The sequence below is a fragment of the Salarias fasciatus genome, chromosome 11 (assembly GCF_902148845.1).
Source record: "Salarias fasciatus chromosome 11, fSalaFa1.1, whole genome shotgun sequence".
NCBI classification, from domain to species: domain Eukaryota; kingdom Metazoa; phylum Chordata; class Actinopteri; order Blenniiformes; family Blenniidae; genus Salarias; species Salarias fasciatus.
This window is the reverse complement of record NC_043755.1, coordinates 4,381,965-4,407,866: the sequence shown is the minus strand read 5'-3', so window position 1 is coordinate 4,407,866 and position 25,902 is coordinate 4,381,965. Positions and strand designations below refer to the sequence as shown.

General features: G+C 46.7%; 1 protein-coding gene across 2 annotated transcripts; it reads right to left on the bottom strand.

Moving 5' to 3' along the window:
* Positions 1-5,363: 5,363 nt before the first annotated feature.
* chrnb2 (cholinergic receptor, nicotinic, beta 2) lies at positions 5,364-25,486 on the bottom strand. 2 transcript variants are annotated; one of them, XM_030102217.1, is made up of 6 exons: positions 25,325-25,486; positions 14,215-14,360; positions 12,703-12,747; positions 10,427-10,536; positions 7,390-8,521; positions 5,364-5,748 (listed from the first exon to the last, which is right to left on the bottom strand). In XM_030102217.1, the coding sequence occupies exons 1-6, from the start codon at positions 25,377-25,379 to the stop codon at positions 5,596-5,598; spliced, it is 1,641 nt and encodes a 546-aa protein (XP_029958077.1). In that variant the 5' UTR covers positions 25,380-25,486; the 3' UTR covers positions 5,364-5,595. The 2 variants fall into 2 exon arrangements, with proteins under 2 accessions (XP_029958077.1, XP_029958078.1); XM_030102218.1 differs by lacking the exon at positions 25,325-25,486 and adding an exon at positions 17,968-17,986.
* Between the last annotated feature and the right edge of the window lie 416 nt (positions 25,487-25,902).

Here is a 25,902-nt window from a genome sequence, read left to right as displayed (position 1 = left end):
GCAGTCGTATGTCTTTTCTCATAGAATATTTATTCAAGCCTACAAAGCGTCTCTGACTTTCACTCCTTTAAAGTCTGGTGAACATCTGGCAGAAGCTATTTAAAGTATGTCTCTGTTCTTGTTCAGATGCTTGTATGGTAATCTTCTTTCTTGCGGTTTGTGTGTGCATGTTGTGTATTTTTAAACCGAAGGTGTCGGTGTCTTTGTGAAAGTGTGCATGTGTGTGTGTGTGTGTCCTTGCTTTGTCATGTTTTCCTTTGTGTGTGTTTTGCCAAGTCTTTGTGTGGGGATTTCTCTGCATGGCTGCCAGGTGTGATGGCTCCATTCATCGCTGCTGCTCTGATCCTTCGGATACTGTATCAGGCCTGACCCCACCGCCACCGCCACCCCCACCCCCACCCCCACCCCCACGTCCCCCCAGCCCTCCGCTCCCGCGGTGGACATCCGGCCCCGACTCTGGGTTCTGCCGCTCAGAACCAGCCGCTTCTATACATGTGTTAAAACCTTGTCCATCTTTACCTTTAGGCACTTTTCCCTTTGCCTTGACGTGAAACACAACATGGTAAAACAACTGCTGAGCAGGATCACAAACTGCGACACGGGGGAGGGATCCGTCATCGCCACTGCACCGCATCTCTCATCTCAGAGATGAGAGACAATCAAACATATGACATGTGCAAAGTAATTCTGTTTAAAGTTCCTTTAAACTTCATGCATGTTGAGATCTTCAAAAAAAAAACATGACAACATTCGAACAGAGAAGGGCTCAGGTGTCTGGAGGTCATATTGTGGGTATTTCAATTTACTTAATGCCGTACAGTACTTACCATTAGAGCCATGGCTGATGTGTCATTTCTGCAGTGAGGAGCAGGTGGACATCAGGAGTGTCCATTTAGGGGACGGCAGGTGTCTGATGCGCAAACGGAGGAGGAGGGATGGGTAGGAGGAGAGGGGCAACAGGTGGAAGGAGGGACAGAGGAGGAAGAGAGAAGGATGGGTGGGGAGCGGGATGTATTTAAGACGCCGCTGTCCCCCATCCTCCTTATCAGACACTGTTGCCTTCTCTGTCCGCACCTGACTGACCGGCCGGCGCTCGTCCTACTCTCAGGTAAGAACCGACCGATCACAGCGTCCCTCTCTCTGAGCTCTGACTCAAAGCAGCTCTTTCCTCTGGGTTGTTTAGAGCTGGGCTGCTTTGCTTTGTTTAGTCAGTGAGAAGTAATGAAACCGGAGTTTATTTAGCTATTTGGACAGCAGCGGGACAAAACCAGCCGAAAACAGAGATGCTTTCTGTTGGAGCTGATTCATTTTTGCCAACTGTGTGCATGAGAGACGGCGAGATGCGAGATGGAAGCTGTGATTGGCAGCGAGGAAAAGCTCTCTCGGTTCAGAGGTGATGAAGGTTCAGGAAAGGCAAGGACTTACACCTGTCTTTCGTGTTTTCCGCCATCCGGTGCAGTCAAAGTAAAAGCGGGATCGGGTTGCCTCCGTGCGTCCCGGTTACATCTCCTCCGCTCTTTGGGCTTTTTAACCGGCCTAGAGTTTCACTCTTATCAGCTGGCTCACATGTCCAGCTGCTGACTGGGTCCTGACTCCCAGAGGCCCCGGCACCGGAGCACAGCCACCAGCAGGCTGGGGATCGGTTTATCTGAGACGAAATCTTATCTGGAGCACGAGCTGCAGAAGAAACACTCAGAATGAGGAAATATTAAAGAAGAAATGTAAATTTGAAGGCTCCAATCATGGTTGTTTTTGTTCTTAAGTTTCTTTTCTACGTGTGTTTATTTCACCATCCTCGTTTAGATTGGAAGTGTGTGTTCAAAAGAAACACACTGTGCATTTCTGCAGACCAGAGAGCACAGCAAAGAGAGGCTTTAACCCGTATCGATTCTCTCTGCGTCGGACTGATCCTCCATGCTTCTCTGAGTGCTCTCAGCGGCGGCGTGGACCGCTCCTGTCGTACCCTCAACCCACCCACCGACCTCTGCCCCCCTCTCTCCAGAATGTCTTTGCCCAACTTAGAGAACGGCTCCACCCTGGAGAACGCCATGCAGCTCATGATCCAGACCTTCCACAAGTACTCTGGAAACGAGGGGGACAAATACACACTGAGCAGAGCTGAGCTCAAGGAGATGCTCACTTCGGAGCTCGGTAACTACCTCGGGGTAAGGAAGCACACGCTCACAGACGCCTGATGCACATTTAGATGACATGATCAGACCAATATTCTTCTTTATTTTCCCTCGCAGAACGCCCAGGACAAGGAGGCGGTGGATAAAGTAATGGGGGACCTGGACTCGAACAACGACGGGGAGGTGGATTTCACCGAGTTCGTCATCCTCGTCGGAGCTCTTACTGTGGCCTGTAATGACTTCTTCCTGGAGTACAACGAAAAGCAAGAGAAGAAGAAGTGAGCATGTCCTCGGCGCGGGCATTTCCGGGGAGGAAACAGTTAAAGCGGGAGAGAAAACTGTCATGGACCTGAAGTGCACAATTACACACACGTCTGATGGCAGCTCGAGTTTTAAATGTTGGATGTTTGTGTATTTGTCTACAATGTCCCATCATAACCATTCAAAGCTGTGATTTTTGTTGCTATTATCATCATAATAATACGCAAATATGGAGTTTGAGTGACTCTAAAAAGCTGTAACTGCTGATAATGTGAATATATGTTGTTTTTTTTTCTTCTTCTTCTTCATTTCTAACGTTTTGTGATACATTCATGCAAAGGAATTTCCCCCCTGGAAAGAATAAATGTGACCTTGACTCAAAGCATGCTCTTTTGGCTCTGCTTTCATTACAACAGGAAACAGGTAAGTGCAAAATATGAACAGCAGGTGGCAGCAAAGGGCTCTTATTGGAAATGTGCTGCTCTCTCAGGGTTCAGTCCAACACTGATACAGTTCAAAAAACTGTGACTAATGTGGTTTTTTGAATCATCCTTACAGTAAACAAATAAATAAAGATGGATTATTTGAACACGTGAGACAAAAGGATCTAAGAGAACAATGGAACGATGACTCTGCAGGTTTTTACGGTAAATGAATGAAGAGTTGGAGCAACCTTGAACAAACCCTACACCCATGATTGTTTAAAAAACAGGCTTTTTTTTTCCTTTAACAAAAAAAAAGCAGTGCGTGCGTGTGAAGGTACGGTATGTGTGTCTGGGTATGTGAAAAGGAAATTGCCAGCCTCAATATTAGAAAGCCAGGAAATTCGTCTTTCTTTCATTCCATCCTGTGGTGCAAGTTTAATGGGAAATTTGGGTGACAGAGAGAGAGAGAGAGAGAGAGAGAGAGAGAGAGAGAGAGAGAGAGAGAGCAAAAACATGCCACACAGACATTCTTTGAATAATCTGAACCTACAACCTTTATTGGACTGGTTTCAGGTGTGCACAGGAGCAGATTTTAGCGTCAGGAAGGGGAAGGTGAAAGATGGGTGGAGTGCATAATGAGAGAGAGGAAGTGAGAAGAAAGGAAAAAAGAGAGGAAAGGTCAGAGAGACGGAAAAGAGAGTGGACAGCGGCACTTTCTCCCCGTGTGGAGCCAGGCAGCCTACAGTTTTCACAGGTCTCTGATAGGCTTTTCACACTTATTCAGGATCTTCTGGGGATCCCCGTGAGTAATCCCATCCTCCAAAGACTGAGAGAGAGAGGGAGAGAGGGAGAGAGAGAGGGACGGCTCGCTGTCCACAAACTGAGCAGAGGTGCAAACTCGGCCACGGAACTGTAAAAAGCCGGGGAAACTGACGGCAAATGACAGCGAGTGGGGGGTAAGAGAACACTTATTCAGAGGTTTATAGTGCCTTCTCAACGCAGCGGCAACACCGAGAGTCCTTTGTCTCTTCCTTCACCCTCTCAATTGATGTTTTCTGCTTGAGATTTTGCATAACTCATCACCTTCGGCGACTTCCTCTCCGTTCGCCCTGCTGGCATTTCGTTGCCCTTGTGGGCTGGAGATTCCATTCAGCCCCCCACCGCCATGTGTGCCTCAAAAGGCATTCACCGTCTGACTTTGTTTTCAAAGAACCCGCAACACAGAACGGAAATCAGACCGAAATCAGCCGCGGTGAAACAGAAAACAGCCTTAATGAGTTGTGGGAGAAGATTACTGTTATTGTAACTGCAGTAAATGTCAGAAATGTTTGTCCATGGAAGACCAGATAAGGGCAGAGGGACCGGAGAGAGGCTGGCAGAGATTAATAAAAGGGTGGGCTGTTATACATTATGCTCCTCTGAACATTGCATTTCATTTCACAGCTGTGATAATGCGGGAGTCCGGAGAGCACACACACACACACACACACACACACTCACACACTCACACACACACACGCACACACACACACTCACACATGCTTTGAACATCACATATATGAACAGAATTGCAGAAATAGGTATGCAGGGGGAGGGGAGAAAAAAAAAAAAACCGCCTTACTCTGATCGAAAAAATGGAGTAATGGCGTCAAATTGTGGAATTATTACACAAATATGCTTAATACGGATGATAAAACCCCCGTCAATCCACATATACTATTCTAATTATACGTCAGTACTGATCTCAGCCTCCCGTCGGCTCAGCTTAAAACACTGACACGGAGCGATTCTGTCGGTCGACCGTCGCACAGGAAGGCCTTCACCCCCGGCCTGGCTCAGATTCCTCTACTGCTCAGGAGCTAGCCTCCACTGCCTGCAGCTGTGCACTCTGGCACAGAAGGCTGCGGCTGCTCTCTACTTGCTGTGCACGACACTCTACGCCAAAAAAAAACAAAAAAAAACTGTCCATGCATAATCTATTACTTTATCCTTTTGACTTTTATGTACCGACGCAGCCCGGCTCTTTCTTCAGTTTGAGCATCCTGTACGCGCTTCCCTTCACAATCTGTTGCTGCGACACACATCTGGCTTATATCACATTCTTGTTATTTCTATACAATCATACAACACACCATATCCTCTCTATCAGCATTAAACCTTTGCATGAGCCAACACAGAGAAATCTTAATAATATATATTTAATGCTATATTGTGGTAAGCTGCTATGCTATAATAAAATATACTGAATCAGTTCACTGATGTTGTGGATTTCTGAATCAAAGGAAAAGTACCTGGGGATGAACCTCCCTTCCCTCTTTTGATACTGACAGTAGTCGAGGCTGTGAATGAGTTAGGTCTGTCTGAAGGCGGGCGTGGCGTGTCGGGTGGTCAGTGACGATCGGCTGGCTTGAGGTTAAAGGAGGGATGGATCAGAGCGTCCTGCTCCCTGACTGGCTGACGAGTGGAGCAGGGAGGGACCTTCCCAGCAGACGGAGGAGGTCAGTCCACTAAGCGTCCGGACAAAAATTGCAGGTAAGGAGTATGATGGTGCTTTCCTTCGTCTTCATACAAGAAAAAACGGTTTGTTTGTTGCAAAAAACGTTACTATAAAGGTAATGGACGTGATCGCTGTTCAGTACCAGTCCTGGTTCTAGTTGCTTGGACACAATAAAACCCGGACCCCCACCCCAACCCCCGCCTCCGGCCCCTCGTCCTGCTGTGCTGATTGGTCGGGGAGCTGTCTGTCAGCGTGTTCATGGCTGGGAGTGGGGGGGGGGTCAGCCCGGCGAGCTGGTGATGGTCTTGGCCGTGTAATTCTGGAAGAGCGGCTGCAGGAACATGCCCAGCGTGCCGAACACGCACACAAACACAAAGATCCACAGGAAGAGGCGGTCGATCACCATGGCAACATACTTCCAGTCCTCGCTCACCTGTGAACGGAGGGGAGGGCAAACGGGGTGTGGTGGGGGGGGGGGGGAGAAGATTCAGGTAAAGAGAGGCACGTTCTTACATCCTGTCAGTCTGTCTCTGAGCATTTCAGTATTTATTAAAATCATCAAGGAAATATTGTTTTTAGCCCTAATCTGGACCGGGCGGACGCAGAGTGAGCGCCGCCTCACCGTCCTGCTGCCTTTAAGTGCAGGGAGGGTTAATAGAGGTGACGGGTTAATGTGGATGGAGACTCGTTCAGCCACACAGCTCTGATGAGGTCTGACTGGAGTCGGGGGGGGGGGGGGGGGGAGACGCACACGGCAGGAGAGAGATGGAGGACGGACAGCGAGAGAGAGAGAGAGAGAGAGAGAGAGAGAGAGAGAGAGAGGTGTTCTGACACTGTAACCCTGTCAGTGATAACTTGAGGAGGAGGACTGCTGGAAAACCACGCTCTGTGTGAGCAGAGAGAGGGTTTAAAGATGGACAGAATTACACAGGACTGTTAATTCCCGTGTCAGTTTCTTTCATCCAGGAAAGAAGCATGTTCCCCTAAGACGCCTTGAGGAAGAGCAATAAAAAAAAAAAAAAAAAATGCCACCCTCGCTCCGCTGTCTTGGCTCCTCTCTCCCAGCTCTCCTCCAGTTGTTACTCCTTCTCTATGCACACGTCATGCCGCTGCTATAATTACATGTCTGCGCTGAATATTCAAAGGACCGGCGATTGCGTCACCGGTTCAGTCTCTGTTGCTTCTGGTCTGTTGTAGTTCCCTCCCGCGTTTCAAATGGCAGCGTTAACCGGCACAGCTGTACGGCTGCACCGTCAGAATAACACGATATGGCACTGAGCCCTGCAGCTCAGGACAGTTTCTATGGCTGGCGAGAAATTTGCATAAAAGAGATTATTTATGGCAGCATTTCAGGCAGGATCGTGTCTTTATTTTCATGTTGAGATGAACTGCAGTAACACATACCCTGTCTAATATTATCAAAAGCCACTAACAGAACAGCAATAACAGCGTTTGGCATCAAAATTGTGTGCTTGGGTTTTTTTTTTTTTCAAATCAACCATTTAAAATATCCAATTTCTGAAATGCATTTTTCAGTGTGATAAGAACCTATTATCGCATTACTAAGGTATAATTGCACATTCACACAGGCTTCCTGTTGGTACATGCCTCAGGGCACATTACCATTCAGATATTCCTGGTCAGACAGAGAATATAAGCTCTATGCTTTGGTCCTTTCAGCACTCTCATAATTGGTTTCAGTCTTTTTAAAAGAGAATGAGCTTCGTCTTTCGTTGCTAAAGAGCTTCACTGTGTTCACCGGTTGAGTCTGAAGCCCTCCACCTCCTTCAGGTAAAGGAGTTCCAGTATTCCAGTGAAGGAAGGAGGGAGTTAAGGATGCAGAAAGGCAGCATTTGCAGGGTGGTTGCTGTGGCAAGGAGGGAGCTTTAAATCAAAGTTTAACAAGTCTAACTGTCTTGGACATCATTTTTCTATCATAATGAGACTGACAGGAATGAGATCAAAGAGATTTTTTTAAGGTTCCCTTCTGTGAGTTTCTCAAAAATGTAAGTGTGTCAATAAACCAGACGTCTACGCGAAAAGCAAAAAAACGAAGAAGTGATGCAATACTCACGCTCTGGTCATCGTCTTCACTCTTCATGTGGTTGGCGATGAAGCGTACTCCTTCCACTGCCTCCTCGAAGCCCGGACAGGCCTGAGCCAGCAGGGCCTGAGTCAAAGCAGGGCCTCCCGCTGCTGCTTGTTTGCCCCGGGGCAGGTTTCCCGAGCCCCCCTCCCGGCTCTCCCTCACCCTGTTCAGACCATCCATGGACCCCCCTCCCGCCCCTCCGAGATCCCCTCCGAACTGTTTGACGGAGGCCCGGTTGACGTAGCACGTACAAGGATCGCTGTCCTCCTTGCCAAACACCGCCGTGGAGGTGGCTCCGCCGTTCCCGCCGGCACCGCCCAGCCCGAGTCCCACCATCAGGGCCCCCGCCTCCCCGCCCCGCCCGCCGTCCTTCTGCTCCTGCGCTCTCCGTCTCTGGCGCAGCCGCTGGCGCTCGCAGCTGTTCCTCGGCTGGCGCATGAAGAGTAGGGCGGGCAGCTTGTTGAGGAACACCAGTTTGACCCAGGGGGGCATGGTGTGTGTCGTGGGCGAGCGGTGGTGCACGTTCAGCACGCACACGCTGGTGACGATGGAGAACGTGACCAGGACCATGGTGAACATCAGGTACTTCCCCACCAGAGGGACGTCCAGCGAGGTCGGGGGCACGATCTTGGAGATCAGCAGCAGGAACACGGTGAGCGCCAGCAGCACGGAGATGCAGAGCGTCATCTTCTCGCCGCAGTCGGACGGCAGGTAGAACACCAGGATGGCCAGCGAGGTGATGAGCACGCAGGGGATGATGAGGTTGATGGTGTAGAAAAGGGGCTTCCTGCGGATGATGAAGTCGTACGTGATGTCCACGTAGGTGGGGTCGGCCGGGTTCTCGTTGCGCCTGCCCGGCAGGGCGATGATGTCCCACTCCCCGCTGGGCGTGAAGTCGTCCATGCTGGCCACGTCGGCGCGCAGCACCAGGTCGATCTCGGTGCGGTCGTAGGTCCAGGAGCGGAAGCGCAGGGTGCAGTTCTGCTGGTCGAAGGGGAAGTGCTTCACCTCGATCTTACAGGCCGACTTGTAGATGGCCGGCGGCAACCAGAAGATGCTGCCGTCGTACGACACCACGGCGTTGGAGTAGAACGACACCTCGTACACCCCGTCGGCACTGCAACAGGAAGACAGGAACAGAGAGCGTAAATTCAGACGTTTGTGTGGCTGCACGCACACGCTTCGATGCTGAGGTAACAGAGGTGAAACGGTGAGGGGTCTCAAGTCAGCAGGGTCACAGGTATCTGCTTATGGTGCGAGAAGCAGGGAGATGGGATCGAATTAACCGGCAGTCTAGACGAGAAGAGGCTCACAGGTCACACTGGGTCGGATTAAGCAGCTCAAGTTAGACGCTCCGGTCAGAAGTCGGCTGACAGCATTAGAGCCGTAGATTAAATTTCCTTTTAACCCAAGATTTGGGCAAAAAAAAACGTACCTAATGAAGGTTAATACTGTATCATATAACACACACCAGAGGAGGATTCATAATATTTATATCTACTTACAAAGTGACCCACCTCCTCACTTCATCCTTCCTCCAGATTCAACAACAAAATAACAGTGAGACTTGAAAGTTGAAAACATTTTGAATGGTTGGATACTTGTATTAAATGATGCCAACTGAGAGGGCCATTTTTTCCAGAGTTCGGTGGGTCAGGGAACTTTAATCTTCAGTAAAGAAAGGAGCCATGCAGGGAAAGAGGAGAAGGCCAGGCAGATCACCGTGCACTGATGTGCTGATTTGCATACTGTAGGCTGATACTCAGTTTCCATTGCATGATTACAAGTGGTGTGCAGCCTGCTAAATACCCTGAGAAATACTGACGGTTTCTAGAAAGTAAAGCATGCTCTGTGACGCCTCCATCGCGGGGAGTCCTGGTATAAGAGCCCCACTTATGTTTCTCTTGCAGTTTCACTCATTACTAACTCAGTACAGCAGGCGCCGGCGTGCTAAAGTTACTTAAGATCCGGCAGTAGGCCAGTTCCCTGCCTCTCTGGCAGGCCGAGCTCCGGGTTTGTGTAATGGTGGTCCAAGTATTAACCTTTTTATGGTTTGCACTCTGCATCACCCTCACATGTCCACTAATTCTTGTTTTTGTAAGCATTTTGTTCTTTATTTGGCCTAATTTGGTTCAAATGGTTCAATAACGTGTTTGAATATTTCATGCTTTCTTTTTTGTAGTCAATCTAACACACTCGCCATGTAGTTTGCATTATTCTAATTCCCATTTAGTGTGTGTCATATAGCCATGCTCATTTGCACATGGTTGATTTCAACCCTTAATAATCCAGCTCACTCAAAGTAATTACCGACCTGGCAAAACAGCTCCTGGGGCGGCCTCAATATATATTTAATGAAATTACCATAAACTAATCAACACAGAAAATGTATCAGGCGTTAATTGCATGCCGGCATATGTGTTCATACATGCCTGTACATGACGGGACTCATACGCCAACGACCATTTCTACATGTGTGTCAGCTGTACCTATTATATATTAAAGCTGCAGTTACATTTTTCAATGTGATGCGGTGTACAGGACAATGTCACTGAAGAACAGAGACAGCGTCTCCGTTCTTCAGTGACATTGTCCTGTACACCGCATTGAGGATTCATGTGAATGCTGCGTATCAACAGCCCCACTCTGACTTTATCACCATAAATCTACAGTGTGTGTGTGTGTGTGTGTGTGTGTGTGTGTGTGTGTGTGTGTGATGTGCCTCTCTACCTGAGTGTGCCGTGCAGATGACTCCATCTTTGAAGTGTCTCGTGGGATCTGAAGGTGAAGTAATGTAGCATGAACGTATATATATATATATATATATATATATATATATGTATGAGTGCATAACTGGACACAGTCAGTCATGTGTGGCGGGTCCGCTTGTATGATAGACCTGAATCTATTCATCAGTGGGCAGCTGGACCACTTCAAGGCTCCAAATAGGGTTTAAACACGCGAGCCGGGTCTCTGAAACTTCTCCGAGGTGAGAGCAGAAGCGTAGGGAAACGCGACTCACTTGTTGTACAGCACCACGTCGGGCAGCCAGATGTGTTTCGAGGGCAGCCTGACCTTCATCATCCCGTCAAACTCCTCGGGGATCCAGGTCAGACGGTAGTCCTGCCACTCCTGAGGGCCAATAGCAACACAACGCTTAAGTCACTCATCTGCCAATCGCGCAGCAGCAAAGGTATGTAGAGAGGAGGAGATCGGTCCGTATCTCACACAAGGAGGCCTAAAGGCCAGGGGGAAACATCGCCCTCCTTTTATTAAATACACTTTTAAGTACAAGTCAAAGAGAGGGCGAGAGGAACATTAATGTCAGGACTGACCCTGAGTGGCCGCAACCACAAATCAATCAGCTTGATTGAAATTGCCTCCACAGTGAGGCACTTTGTGTGTGTGTGTGTGTGTGTGTGTGTGTTTAACATTCCAACGTCCTCTGTTTAACCCTGTCCAGAAGACCACCATCATCTTGTTCCCCATGTTGGGGATCGCTCATTGACATTGCTGCGGCGACCCGCGACCAGCAGCCGGGTCTCACTCGGCGCCGTAGCGCTCGCGCCGGGCCGTCCACAGTAACTATGACGCATTACGATCATTAAGAGTTTGTCTTGGCCCTCGACAGCTGTCCTTGGTTTCTCTGTTTTACAATGGAGAGGAATCCATAGAGCGCTGATGGTCATTCTCCGCTCCGCTACATGCCATAAATCCTCACACACTGGTGCAGGTGCGAGCGCGCACGACGCGTAGATGAATACAGAATGGCGCAAACACTCTAACGACACACAAACCATGCGTGACGGTCACATTATGTACACACACAGGGGTGTTTTCAGGATTGCGTTCTCTGCAGATCGGATTCAAACTGAGCATGTGTTGCATCGTCTTTTCGTCTAATCCCTGCCTCGAAACGAAAGCATGGCTGCGCCGCCTGTGTTTTTATAATACTGTGTGAACATACATGACCCCTCATGTCATTCAGACCTCAGCTGTGAGAAAACCCACATGTAGCAGAGGATCAAAGCTCTCTCACAGTTACATAATTTTCAGTGGGTTCAAACAAAACACACGAAATTCGACTGACAAGAATTGAGTGTAAATTCAGTTTGTAAAAATACATCCTGATAAATAAGGTTTCGGCCCATGAGAAACGTTCTTCATTTTTACGGCAAAGTCATTTCAGTGTACCTATGGCTACTGTTTCATCAATAATGTGAGTGTATGACAACACTGGCCATAACAGCATGTGTAATGAGGTTTATTAGAAAAGCACTGATCCCCGTACGAGAGAACACAGACAGAAAATCAAAAACAACATATAAGGTGTAAGAGCGTGTGCGTGTGTGTGTGTGTGTGTGTGTGAGATTGATTGGATTCATCTTCTCCTTGTTACTGCTTTGATCGACTGGTGACCTTTTCAGGGTCAGTTCAGCTCGAGGAGCAGCTTCAGCTTCTTGTGTCAGATAATCCAGGTGAAGATGACGGAGGGTAAAAAGTGGTGATTGGAGGCAGAAAAATGGGCACCTCTTCATATAATCCGAGCAATTAGGCAACACTTCAAACCAATAAGTCGTCTTAATTATTTTGCGCTCTGGCGTCCTGTTGGGGTTCCCTGTGGAGGGCTTATCAGGCCTGAATTCATGAAACCTACGGAGGAATGACGGCTTCAGCGACTTCACACGGCGCTTCGGCTGTCATTTCACCGTTATAGGTGTGAGAAAAATGGCCCGTCCTCACACATAAATTTGTGCTCCTCTCTCATATTTAACCTGTCACACCGTGAGCTTTCGAGGACGGGCAGTTTTTGACGTCTCTCTCGCTCACTGCCAGCGGCGGCAGCTCTCGGCGCTGCCGCCTCACACGAGGGTCGAACTCGCTTCGCCACGAAACCGGTGAAACATATGGAACGCAGAGATGCATCTTTCCCCTTCAGTAGCTACACCGCAGCCTATGCATCATGCTCTACTGGTATGATAACACTGTGAAATTTGATTATATAATGTAGGCCAAATTATCATATTCGGTAGTATATTGTCGAGCGAGGATTATTCACAGTGTGTGCGTCGTGCATTCCAACTCACATTTATGACTACCATCCAAGTACCTCACGGCTTGTGATTCACTGCACTGACCGAGCTGTGACACTGTGAAATCTATGATAAAAACATCCTGAATCAAACATTTAACCCATTGTTTGGTCTGCGTTTTAAAAATCCCTCTGGCATCTTTTCCCCTGTTCCTCTGCATCTCCGAGTAAAGCTTTTTAACGAGACGAGGAGCGGAGAGGCTCACCTGTGTCAGCCAGACGTTGGTGGTCATCACCTGCTCTCTTTCATGCTGCAAGAAGAAAACATGTTGATCAAAAACTCTGCAACTGTTTAATTTCAGTAACGTCTGCAGTTCCATTTAACAGTGCTACGTGAACGACGGATCTTTTAAAAGTCGAACAAAGATGTTGATTCGTAGTCCTGTAGCTCTGAAAATCTTCCTGTAATGTTTAGCATTTGGAACGATGGCAATCGGAAAATATGTGAAACTCTTTAAGAAGAACTCCCCAATTATATGTTTGGGACTTTATGCAACTGCTTTTACATTTCAGGCAGTGCTCATCATATTGATTTAAGTAATCATTATCTTTAAAATTACAGAAATCTAAAAAAGACAAACATATTTTAGTGAAACATAGTTAAAAAAGAGATATTATTAAAATAATTTCATATGTATTTCAGCCTATTTGGTAACAAATTAAGTAACGAATACAATTGCACACGTAATCATAATGAGTGATTTGTTTAGCAGATGATTTAAAAAAGGAATAATGACATTATTGTTGTCATTCACTGAATGAAACCAAGGGTACATCAAATCTTAGTCAAAAAAAAAAACAGTTTTAAGTCCAGATATTAATTATTACTAATATATGGGATTTCTAGGGAATTAACAGTATAACCACCCAATCACAAATAAGATTCTATAGTTTGGGACATTTGCGACATAAAAAGTCAAAAACACAGTAATGCTGCAGTAGAAAAACTGCCACATACTGAAAGTTGAAATTATCTTGAAAAAAGGAGCAGAATGCCATTCTCAAACACATTTTCAGCCATAAAATCTGAATAAATCCAGTCAGTCTACTCTGAAAGTGTTCAGATAGTTCAAATTCATTTGCATAGTGATACATTTAGAGCCTCATTTATTAGAACCCAGCATAAAGCATGTTGAATCGCACATTAACATAGAAATAATAGATTGCACTTTCAGTTTGCACACATGTGATTGATTAGAAATCATGAGTGACTGTGTGACATCACTGCTTCCTTGTTGACATGAAGGAAAACGTCATCCACTGCATGAAGCATAACCAGCAGGAGGTCTGGCCCTTTGTTTTTATACAGCAAATGGATTTTATTTATATTTTCTTCTTATCACTCATTCATGCACTCACTCACACACTTTTTGTGTGTTTCTGAAGTGTCAAATCGCTTTGAGTGTCCAAACAGACCAAATGTTTCTCGGCGTGACTGAACATTCTGAGGGATTTTCAGACGCATTAATTCTTGGCTTCAATTATGTAACATGACAACATTTTCGCAAACACACACAAAAAAAAAAAACAAAAAATTAAAATAAAGTCTCCAAGGATCAGCTCCGGCCAAAATCAGTGCAATGTTTCCACCTTGCTAAACATCTGCCACGAATAATTAACTTCATATGAGTGATTTTCTAATTGTTGTCCAAATCCAGTAAAGAGCCTCATCTTGAAGCTGTGCACGTGGATTCATGCTCGGCCGGGTGCACACTCACCACGCTGATGAGCTGGGCCAGCGACACCATCAGCTGCACGGTAACCAGCTCCGAGCCATTCGTCGCAGGACGGATCAGTTTGTTGTAGTGGGCTGGATTTAGGAGATGCTCCACCAAGCGCTCCTCTGTGTCTGCCCCAAGGCCGCCTGTAATGAGAACACATTACCATCATCCTCTGCCTCTGTGGAGGAGAGAGGGGAGTCAGAGCCATCTGTGACTCTCCTGGCATTGTTCAAAAAGACATTTATCATGTTGTGTATACAGTAGGAACATAGGTGACCAGGGAAACAGAGGCGCTGTGGAGTTTGTGTTGTCGGTGCGACACGCCCATCCGTGAGCATTATCCATCTCTGGCGGCTGCAGCACGTCGGCATAAGCTCCACACACTTCCTACGAGAACAGACGTCACGAGAGTGACTCGACCAGCCTGAACGTCTCCATCACTCCATCACTCTGTCTCTGACTATTCCGTCCTGCCGTGTTGCACTTCTCCCCGGCTGCCAGTCTTCTGTAGCTCTGGGTTATTTTCTCTCCTCTCGCCCTGCCCTCCTCCCTCCCTCTGCCCTGTCCGCCATCCCTCCGTCTGCAGCAGACTGTGGTCCAATGTGTGTGAGGGCAGAGCTGTCACAACACCGCACGCAGGAGGGGAGCTGGATGCACAGGCAGAAAAAAAAAAAAAAAGAAAAAGAAAAAAAAAACCATCCCATCCCTCCTCCTTTCTTATCCTCTCCTGCGATCCACTCCCTGTCTCTCTGGCATCTGCTGGCATCTCGTCTCTCTGATCTCCCTCACACGTCTCCCTGAAGATAAACACAGCCTGCTTCCTGCTAACTTGGTACCAGTGTTGTCAAATTCACACATGCTCCTTTAGAGGCGATCAGCAAAAACAAACAGGTTGAAAATCAATCAAGGGTTCTTGGTTTTTTTTTTTTTTTTTTCAAAGAATGAAGGAAAAGCTTTTTGAAGTTGGAGACTTTTTAAGGAGGCTCTCAGATAAAAGGCATCACACTTCAAAAAACTTCCTTCCTAAAATGGGCACACAGCTGAGTTATTGTTGTGCTGCTGATTCACTCAGTAGGTTTTGCTGAAAGTAGCTGAAGGATGATGTTCTATAACAAGATGAACAAACCTTCTGCACTGAGGGATATTTTACAAAAAGAACCCACCCAGGATGTAGTCACTCACTAGTTAAGTGTTATTTTTAAATGCTAACAGTCCGTGATTAAACTTTATCATGTATCCAAAACGAACATACAAGCTCAATTCCACTTCAGTCACTGAAACTGTGCCAGAAAATTCACGATAGCTACAGTGACGTTACAAAACGCACAATTCCCCAACACTACTGACCGAGTCAACCAAAAGAAAGAAGCACAACATCAAAACATCCCAAACCTCAAGCAGACACCAGTTTTAAACGTGAAGGTTTGCTGCTGGATTCGATTAATCCCAGCAGCTCTGTGCACAACTCCAATAAATCAGATTCTACTGACTGTATCAATCCATATGGCGAGATTCACAATCAAAAACCAACAGAAGTGGAAAGAGGAGTAAAAAAGCTGGCTTTTTTTTTTTTTCACCATTTCACGCCTTTTTGAATGTGGCTGTTTCTGGGCTCCTCTCTGACACTCTGTCCTCCTCCTTGATCTCCACCTTCCCCCTGCCCTCCCTCCTGCCCTGCAGCGCCGCTCTGCTCACTGAACAGGAATGATGGCCTCTGTCTCCGGATCAATGAGGACTCTATTCATACCCCCGTCCACTCTACACGCAATTTCTTCGCTCCCTCCTTTTTTTTTTTTTTTAATCTCCTGCTTTTTTCGCTGCCACCACAGTTACTTTTGCACTTGGTCCGCCTCTCCATCGTCTGAGTCAGCCCATATTTTCCTCTGCAGAATGTCTTTTTCCCCCCCTTTCCTCCTCTTGCTATCTCCATCTCCCCGCCGCTGACAGCCACTGTCCATTTACTGCCCCTTTCCCTCACTAATCCAGGATCATCAATACACGTCCTGTCAGCACATGCGAGTGTATTGTGCTCACGGACAGCCAGGTTTTTTTTTTTTTTTATGAGTGTGTGTTTGTCGGCACATATTCATGAGGGAAATAAACATTACTGTCTGAGTCCCGGCCATATGAGTAATGTATATTATTCCCAGAAGCGCAGGGCAATAACGCAGTCGGATGAGACGGGAAGCCAATACCGCTCACTTAAACAATGATGAAGCAGAAAACAGGCGCACTTCATTCAGCTTCGGTCATATCTGTGCTCAAACTGTCAGCCTGCTGAAAGCGGCAGTATCTTCAGCTCTCTAATGCACGGCATTATCGTCGAACATCTTAAACCTGGAAATGCTCGAGAAACATCGCGACACTGACCCCATAACCTCAATCAAACCTGATTGAAGATGAGCGCTGCTGATTTACTTCTGCGTTTTCTCAAATATACCAGGAGGAAGGATCCCAGGTATAAGGAGCAAACATGGAGGAAACACAAAGTTTGACACCGACTGGATACACTTGATTGGATTTCAAAGGTTTAACAATATTTTTCTCTGTCAGTCGGAAGAAACAGGAGTTTCTTTGAGCAACAGTTTCAGACATGTCTGTACGGGTGCAATAACTTTATCAAGAGAAACCTTAGAGAACAGAGAGGTCGAATTAAAGTTATAAAATGAAACTCATAAGAGAACAAAGCATGGTAGCTGCAGGTCTAAAGAAAACGACAGACCCAACTGACTTCCACTGTTAATGTACAGCCTTTTATCTGGCTCATCTCTGATTTTTGTTGCCTATGGACTCTAACAGACATGAATAGCAACATTTTTTTATTGTTGTATTTAATAGAAACTCCAACATAAACCAAAGTCTGCTGTCCAGTGTGAAATTTAAAGTAGTGCATGAGATGTCAGAATCTAGAGCAGCAGCCACGCTCGACGCTGAGCGCTGGCAGCTGCGCTTTACTTTGATATCATGATACGTCTATCTGATGTGCTTTGTCCAGTTTGCTGGTGAAGAAGCTTCAATCGCTGTGAGAGGAAGACAGAATTCCTCCCCCCTGGATAAAAATAGCTCAGGAGAGGAGTGGATGGTTAGATCCCTTTTAGAAAATCGCAACATATTTAATATATTTGTACACATGCACAATGGTGCGGTGGTTAACACCGTGTCCCTACAATGAGAATAGCCCCTTTAAAACCTTCAAAATCAACCCTCAGTGTCAATAAGCTTCACTTTAGAAGTTGAAAATGTCTGAAGTGTGAGAAATCTTCATTTGAATCCTCCAACACGTGTGCGATATCTGTCAGGATCTTATTCTGAATCGATCACCGAACAAATACAAATGCAAACTGAAATCAAAATATACATGCGTGACCGTGCAATTCAACGCGCTTTATGTGAGCTCTTAGTAAATAAGGGTCTAATATGTTTAAATCTGACATTCTCGAGACTGCATTTAACATGAAGAGTGAAATCTGACGCGCACATCCAGACTGAATTGCAAGAAAACCTGGAAAACGTTCAAAGAGCATAAAGCAGAGTTTTCATGTTCATGTATCTGATTCTTTTCTCTATTTAAAGTTTCACTAAAATATTTGGCTGAGCTCTTGATGAAAGTCCACAGACTGAGACAAATTCCAGCCCCAGCCTCAGTCTATTCCTGTGTTTCTTATCTCGCAAGATGACAGAAATGTTCACACACTGCGTCCTGATCAGAGCGGAAACATGTTAACTCAGCTGTTCGTCTCCAGCACTTACTGATGCATCCAAACAGAGAGCGATATCTCCCCGTCTCCGGCCCCACGCACGCCAGAGGCCGAGCGGAGCGGCGGTAATGTTGCCGGTGGTCCGGGTTGTATTCTGGTTGTTTCCCGGTGCAAATATTGCAAACTTAATGTGGGCCGATGAATATTTCAGCAGGACTCCCCATTAGACCCTGGAGCCGGGGAGGCTGGCGCTACGCACCGCCGCGAACATGCAAACATGCATGCAAAACGCACACACGCAGACAAGACGGTATTCATGTTCGACTGTTTCATGGCTACGTCTGCTTCTCTCCCAAACGGCATTGATCTCGGGACGCCGAGAGAGAGAGAGCGAGAGGGAGAGAGACGTCTACTCGAGCGTCTGATCGGATCAGCATTGAGAACGACTTGCCTGATAATCTAAAACGAGTTAAAATTGGCTGCATCTGTTGTCTGCCATTTATAACACGACTTAGAGGCCAGAATTCGCACACGCTGCTAAGACAAATGTGGAGAAAATGAGGGCGAAGCGAGAGCTAAATTGAATTATCCCGCTAAGACTATTACAGCGATGATCTCTATTTATACAGCTCGCTCAAAAGAGAAAAGGTTGGAGGGAAAGTAGGGTCGCTCTCTGCTCTGCGATCTGCAGACTGCCAAAGAGGCTTTTTGGCTGCAGCCGAGACCTTTTACTCTGAAATATTCTTAAATCAATAATGGAGAGATCCATTGATCTACTGGCAACACCCAATTGGCTCCGTAGTGGCCATAGAGCTCAGATATTAATATTGATCCTCCAACTCGCCGCAATATCATAGCACTCCAAAAACAAAGCTATCCCACCGTGGACCGACGTGGAGCGGAAGCTTGACTGTCTCGCCAAAGCCTCACAGTTCACAGAAGGAAGGCCAGCTCAGTTCGCACGATAGAAATCACTAATGAAGGCAACGGCCGCCTCGACCTCGTGCGTCACTCAGTAAAAAACAACCTCGAATATCGCCGCGTCTCACAGTGTCTGCAGCTGTTCGCAAAGACAAACACGCCGCATTACAGAAATCATGTGTTAAAAAAAAAAAGATTTGGTACGAAAATAAAAATGCAGAAACTCATATAATAAACTACACAAAGGTTGTAAATGACATAGATAAAAAACTTGAGTATGAGACGACGGTCTGATAAACACAGAGAGCTCGTCATTACAGTTACTAATCACTCAGTTACTTTGCTCGCCATTTAAATAATGGGCAGTAATCTCTTCAGGATGTCTCCATGGTGTGAACATCGCTGCGTTATTGTAGCACTGCTGTGAGGAATTAGCCGAGCTGCAGCGCCGTGTGTGTCGGTCCGATGTCTGATTCACTCATTGATCTGAATAAACTCGTCTATCCAGAAGCCGTGGAAATGGTGCCACACAAAGGTTATTAAAGGCTGTTTGACTAAATCACTCCTGAATTTTCAGCTGCACTGAGTAATTATGCAAAACTTGGCGGAGCACCTGCTCTCGAGAGAAAAGGGAAAAAATGAACAAATGATGCAAAACTGCTGTTGTAAACAGCGGAGAAAGGTCGTCCGTAGTTCAGTTGTACATTAATATCTAGCTGAGCTATGTACGACCTGAGGCACCTGTTAGTTTATTTAAGTTAACAACAGGGGCCTCAGGGAGCAGGACGGAGAGAGACAGCAGCTCTCCGACAAAAGATTCAGATAATGAGCTCACTGAATCACTCACTACCAGGAACACTGAGTAATGGGTTACTTTAGAATTCACAATCCAAACTTACAGCTTGACGTTAAAGCTTACAGACCAATTGGATGAATATGTTTCTATCAGAACTTGTTGGTCATTAATGATTTTGGTCTTTTTTTTCAAGCAAAATGCTGAATCACTGAGAGGATTGACTGCTCATGATCGTTTTTTGTTGAATTTGGTCTGAACAGACCAACCAAACCATCAACTTTACCTTTTCAACCAATCTATTAGAAAAAGTAGTTCTGATGAATTTAATTATGACCACACTGAATGGAATAAAAGTTACAGCCTTACACAATTCAACGTCACATATTTCCAACAAGGATCAGTGACTGACAATAATGAGTTTTAAAGTGAAAATACAGGCAATCCAGCATTGAACCAAACACAATACTGGGTATGAGAAGAACAGTGTAGACTTCAGACTTCATACATAATCAGGTAACCTACAATCTGGACAGCCTGGCTTTACTGGGATTCCAGAAGACATTTATTGGATGTGTTTTACTTGTTTTTTTCGGTGAGCGGCGACTGCATTCAACTCATTTTTATCCTGGATTTTCTTAGGAACTGCAGCCACGGAGAAAAAAAAAAAAACACATTTCAGGTCTGTCTGCTGTTGAATGAATGAGTGTGTAAAAGATGTGCCTGAGTGAAGCTCTGGAACAAAACATAATATACTGCGGATGTGTCACACTGTCAAGAGCGCTTTAGCTCATACTGAAGGCACATCGAGGGAGATTCAAAGGAACCATGTTGATGCGCTTCAGATTCTGAACAATCTGCTGTTAGAAAGCTTCTGTCATGGAGGCTGAGGTTTAAAGCATCCAGAAGTCATCCGGCGCAGCGGCGCGTTTCATCTCTACTGTTTACAGAGAGTACGGCTCGGCTGCCGGGCGAGAGGGGGATGGCTTTATGGCGACGCCTATTTCAGCGGCGGCAATAAAATACATCACTTGAGCGGCATTATGTCTCTCATTGCTGCTATCATTTGTGCATTCATTGGACTCCTCGTAAATCTCCAGGCCTTGTTTTCGACAGGTCGGCGCCTGCGGCCTGACAATACCTGCCCATGTAGAGATAGAGGGACTCCAGAACACGCCAGATAACATCTAGAATTTATTCTTTATCTTGTTTAAGACCTGCTTTAGAGACACAGCTTGTTTTAATTTCTCTGATAGGTGCAGTATATTTTCCTCTTGTGATATTGTAGTTTTTCAGAGCAGTGTACTTTTAGATATCAGTTCTACTGTGTCTGCAAGATAAAAACAGCTGTTCTTTTATGCTTCATTACATGAGAGTGAGATAAGTCTTATCTCCAGTGCACTTCTACAAACACCTGCATTAGAGCTCCACAAGCACCGCCTTGCTTCTTCATCCCCTTCTTCTTTTTTCTTCCCAAGAAAAACTATATTCTTTGACAAAGTCCAAATTAAAACTCTGAACTTTCCAAACGTCTCTTATCTGCCTCGTCTTCTCCACTACTTAAGTTTCTATTAAACCTCTGTGCTCTCCCTCCGCTTCTCTATAATCTCCAGGGCCACACTGCTGTGTGCTGCTACTACCGCCACGCGCTCATTCACACACACACACACACACACACACACACACACACACACACACACACACACACACACCTAATCTTACACAAATCACACATGAGCGCGCACAGTTTTACACATGAAGTCACGCTCGTTCTCACATACGATCGCAGGCCTCCGCAGCGAATCCACTGTGCATTTCTAATCACAGATGTTGCCCCGACCCGCTCGTCTGATCCTGTTGCTGCTGCGCACTGGGAGTCGGTCCAAACAGATAGTCGGAGAAAATAGGCGAGATAACGGCAGAGGGTGGCAGAATGAGAGACACAGACCCGGGGAGGGAGAAAGAGACGCTGCAAACATCAGAGAACTGCTGCAGAAAAGCGATGACGGCCTGAACTTTCTGGAGCAGCTGTGTGGATCTGATTTGCGACGAGGGGCCACATGCAGTCAGATTTGATCCAGAGTGGGCCAGACCAACACAATGAGAAAATAATAATAACCTGGCGGTTTTCTCCTTTGTTTTACCTAAGAGATACGAGCATATTACGTAAAAGTTCACATTAGATTACATAAGCAAGTATGAAACCTGAAAAATATATATTTAAAAGAGGAATAAATGCAACTTTAACATTATGCTCAACAAATGACTTGTGCCTTCTTATGCAAATCTACCACAGTGTTTCTGACGTGTGCTGGCAAAAGCCCGTCTTTTCACAGGAAACAGGACTGCTGCGGCCTGCAGCATGCATGTTTCTATAAATTCACCCTCATGGTGTTTGTTTTGACATGGATGCTTCTTTGCCAGCAATAAGGCGGCTATAGTTTTCACCGCTGCATCACTGATCTCGCAGCTTGAGTCTCAGGTTCGCTGTTGTGTTATGTCACAAACACTCACACAACGGTGCGAGCCCCAGCGCATAAATTAGAAACTGCAGTTTTATTGAAACATTACAGTCAATGATTTCTTTGTAATTTTCACATTTTGCTCGGTTATTAATTGCAGTGCTGGACTGGACCCTCTGGCGGAGCAGCTTTGACCCTGGGTCTTGTATCTGACAGCCCTGTTCTGAGGAAATGATTAGTTAATGGGGCAAGAGGACAAAGATAAGTCTACAGCAGGCGTTTCGAGATACAGGGGGGGTAAAAGCAGTGCAGAAAAACTATTTTCAGCACGGTTTCCACAGTTGGGTGAGACTGTCGCACACTGTGCTCCATATCCAGTAACCCCTGCATCAGGTCAGCCCGGCACCACAGACCTGTTTATTATGCATGGCCTGCTGGGGAAATGACAAGAGACATCCTCCTCACACAGCGGGGATGGCCACATCCTGACCGCAGCCTCCCAGACAGGTGCTGTCATGTCCTTGAGCGTCCTTGCACGGCCACCCAACGCGAAACTCACTTTGGTGGACGACTGTTCAAAATCTGTGGACGCCTTACGAGAGGCTGGAGCTCTGGGAGGCTTGAGGTTTTGACTCTTCACGTTTGATCAGCATCAATTTATTGCTCTGATGTTGCACACATGAAGAAGGCACATGAATTTTGAGCATATCTGCTCTCCTTCTGCTCCTCTGATCTATGAACGTGACGCGAATGCTACGTTCTTGGGTGTCGTCAGGACCAAGCAGTAATAAATGAGATTGTATGAAGGTCTCTAAGTTATATGTTAGCCTTGCTGCCCCATGGGGGGAATCTCACCAAAGTGTTATTACACGCACAACTTCCAGGTGTGTGTGCGTGCATGCATGTGTGTGTGTGAGACCCTTTGAGGATGGCTTCAAACGTGTTTGTGTGTGGACAGAGTTTACAGTCTCTGAGGATGATGCTAATCAGATCTTCTCCCTTAAGGGGAAGATGACTCATTAGAACTCCACTGCTCATGAGTCTCCTTAAAGTGAAACTTCATGTGGATAGAATTTTCAATTTTAGTGCAAATACCTCTGTTTGAACTCAGGAATGATCAACCAACAAAACTAAATAAATGCATATCTTAAATTTATAACAGCTGCGTAAACAAGACACGTTCTGGTCAGACTTTCTGAGATATTTACTGTATTCTATCATAGTTTTTATTAGTTTTATGTTGCTTTTCATTTTGGCAGACTGTTTTTTTTTAATCACACCTGATAAATAACAAGTTCACTTCTGCAAATATTTCCACTGGATTTTAAACCTCTTGTATTTATTTTTCACACAACCCTTCATGTTTTCCACATTCTGTGTCTGATGTCAAATCTGGAAACAGCTCCATTAAATTTTACAGCTCTTTTATACGATCTACCATAAGTAAGACTTTGTGAATATGATTTAGAAAAGTCCAGCACAATTTCAGGGCACTTTCAAATAAGCACATCAAAAATAGGTTATGTGTTTGCTTTGAGCATGTGTGTGTAAGGGTTTGTGTGTGTGTGTGTGTGTGTGTGTGTGTGTGTGTGTGTGTGTGTGTGTGTGTGTGTGTGTGTGTGTGTGTGTGTGTGTGTGTGTGTGAGTCAATGGCCAGTGCTTGAAGTGATAAGTGGCAGGTTAATGCAGGTCAAAACATTTGATCTTGTACTATATGTCTCTTTGATTGCTTCTGGATGTATTGTGATGAACTGCGCAGAGTAAAGCTGCTCTCTCTCTCTCTCTCTCTCTTTCTCTCTCTCTCTCTCTCTCTCTCTCTCTCTCTCGACAGGAGGAAGCAGAAGCAGGAGTATGTTGCCGCCATGGGTGATGATGAACAGTTAGTCAGTGCAAGGCAGATGGCCAGGCGTGTGTGTGTGTGTGTGTGTGTGTGTGTGTGTGTGTGTGTGTGTGTGTGTGTGTGTGTGTGTGTGTGTGTGTGTGTGTGTGTGTGGACCGAAGCGTGTCAGTGTGTGTGGTTTTTGTGTGTGTGTCCAGCTACGCAGGCAGTGACAGGCAGTCTTTTCGCCTCCAGGCACTGAGCTGGCCTCTGCCCCGTCACTACTATAGATTGGTCGAAGATATTTAGGCAGCCACAAATCAGCCAGTCAGCTGATGTGCTGGAGAAAACCCTCCAAGCAGAAACCAACGCCACATTAGGGACGACTTACACAGTTAAAATATGTCCAAACAGCGAACACTTAACACATACCTCGACTGGCCCCGAATGCACTGCAGCCGCTACGCCGTAAATAAGGTTTATCTACTTGATGCATGTCTGCTATAAAAAACAGAGAGCTATTTATCTGTCAAAGCTGTTCAAGAGGGAGACAGAAGGCCTTTCCTGTACTGCTGAATGACACATCATTTGGTCCATTGATGACAGGATGGAGAAGTTGGTTTAGCTCAACATGCCTCTCATTAACCTGCCCACTCACAGCAGGACCTCAGTGTTAATGAGAGAGAGAGGGAGGGGGGGGGGGGGGGCGGGGGTAAGTGAGTGATAATGTCGTCCTCATTTATTCAATATTTAAAGGGGGTAAAATGTAAATGATGTTACAAAAGCTTGCTGGGTGAAAACAATACAGTAGACCTGCTGTTCGTGCTATTCTGGGCAAGTTATGAGTAACCAGTAAGCAGCAGAAACAATGCAGATAATGCTTCCATCTGCACATGAGCCCATTCAATTTTCAAAATAAATATTAAATCAAAAAGCCTACCACCACATCCTGGGGAGATAATATTATCATTATACAGCATCACATGGTGCTACTTTCTGAAGTGGAGTCCCTGAACACGTTAGATTACGGACAGCAGAGTGTCTCCTCCATGTTTCACGCCTCCAATGTGAACTGCAGCAGCTGATGTTTTCACAGTGTGTGTGGAGACGGACGGACGGACGGACGGATGGATGTTGTGGGAAATATTCCTCCGTCGCGCTGGCTCGCTGCCGTTCCGAGAAAGATGGTGACACAGCACTGGAAGAGTGTTTCTTCCTCCTCCTCTGCCTGTCTCCGCTCCTTTTGTTTTCACACTCTCCCGTTACTTTGTAGGGAGATATTCTTGCCGTGCTCCGACGCACCGGTGGATTGTTCTTTTTTTGGCCCTATATAGGTGATGATGTACACACACATACACACACACACACACACACAAATGCATCGGTGGAGCCATTACGCGGACAAAGTACTCACCTCCCGCAATGGCGAGGAGAGCCAGCAGCAGCGGCAGCAACCAGCCGTCCATCATCGTTGCGAGCGTTCCGAGCGCGCGCCCCGATGCCCGGAAAGGTGTTCACCGGGATGGAGAGGCCACCCCACGCGCACCCGCAGTGTTTCTCCCCCTCCTCCTCCTCCTCCTCCGCCTCCTCCTCCTCCTCCTCCTCCGAGCGACCCCCGAAACTCCCGTCACTCTCTACCTGGCATGGCGCCGTCACGGCTCCTCCGTCGGTTGTTTCACCGATGAGACGACGGTTATTATGCGGAGACGATGTCGGCGGCGGAGCCAGGTGAGCTGCGCGCGCGTGGGGGTCGTGCCTCGTGCGGCGCCGCCTGGCTGTCCGTGCCTGAGAAACGCGCCGCTCCGCCGATGCGACGCGCAGGAGAGGCGGGGGCGGGGCGGGAGGCGAGCAGGACCGGGGAGGGGGGGCGGGAGGGGGTGCGGGAGGGGGGGGGGGGGGGGGGCAGGATACCTCTGAGGCTCCACAGCATCTCTGCCACGCAGCGGTGCCAGGCAGGCAGCGTCCCCCCCCCCCGCTCCGGCACACCTCAGC

Excerpts from the sequence above, each read along its gene's own strand:
- chrnb2 (XM_030102217.1), bottom strand. The coding sequence starts at position 25,379 with ATGATGGACGGCTGGTTGCTGCCGCTGCTGCTGGCTCTCCTCGCCATT. Across the intron at positions 10,537-12,702 it reads CCAACGTCTGGCTGACACAG|GAGTGGCAGGACTACCGTCT; the intron begins GTGAGCCTCTCC and ends ATTGGCCCTCAG. Across the intron at positions 8,522-10,426 it reads GACGTGGTGCTGTACAACAA|TGCCGACGGGGTGTACGAGG; the intron begins GTGAGTCGCGTT and ends TTCCTGTTGCAG.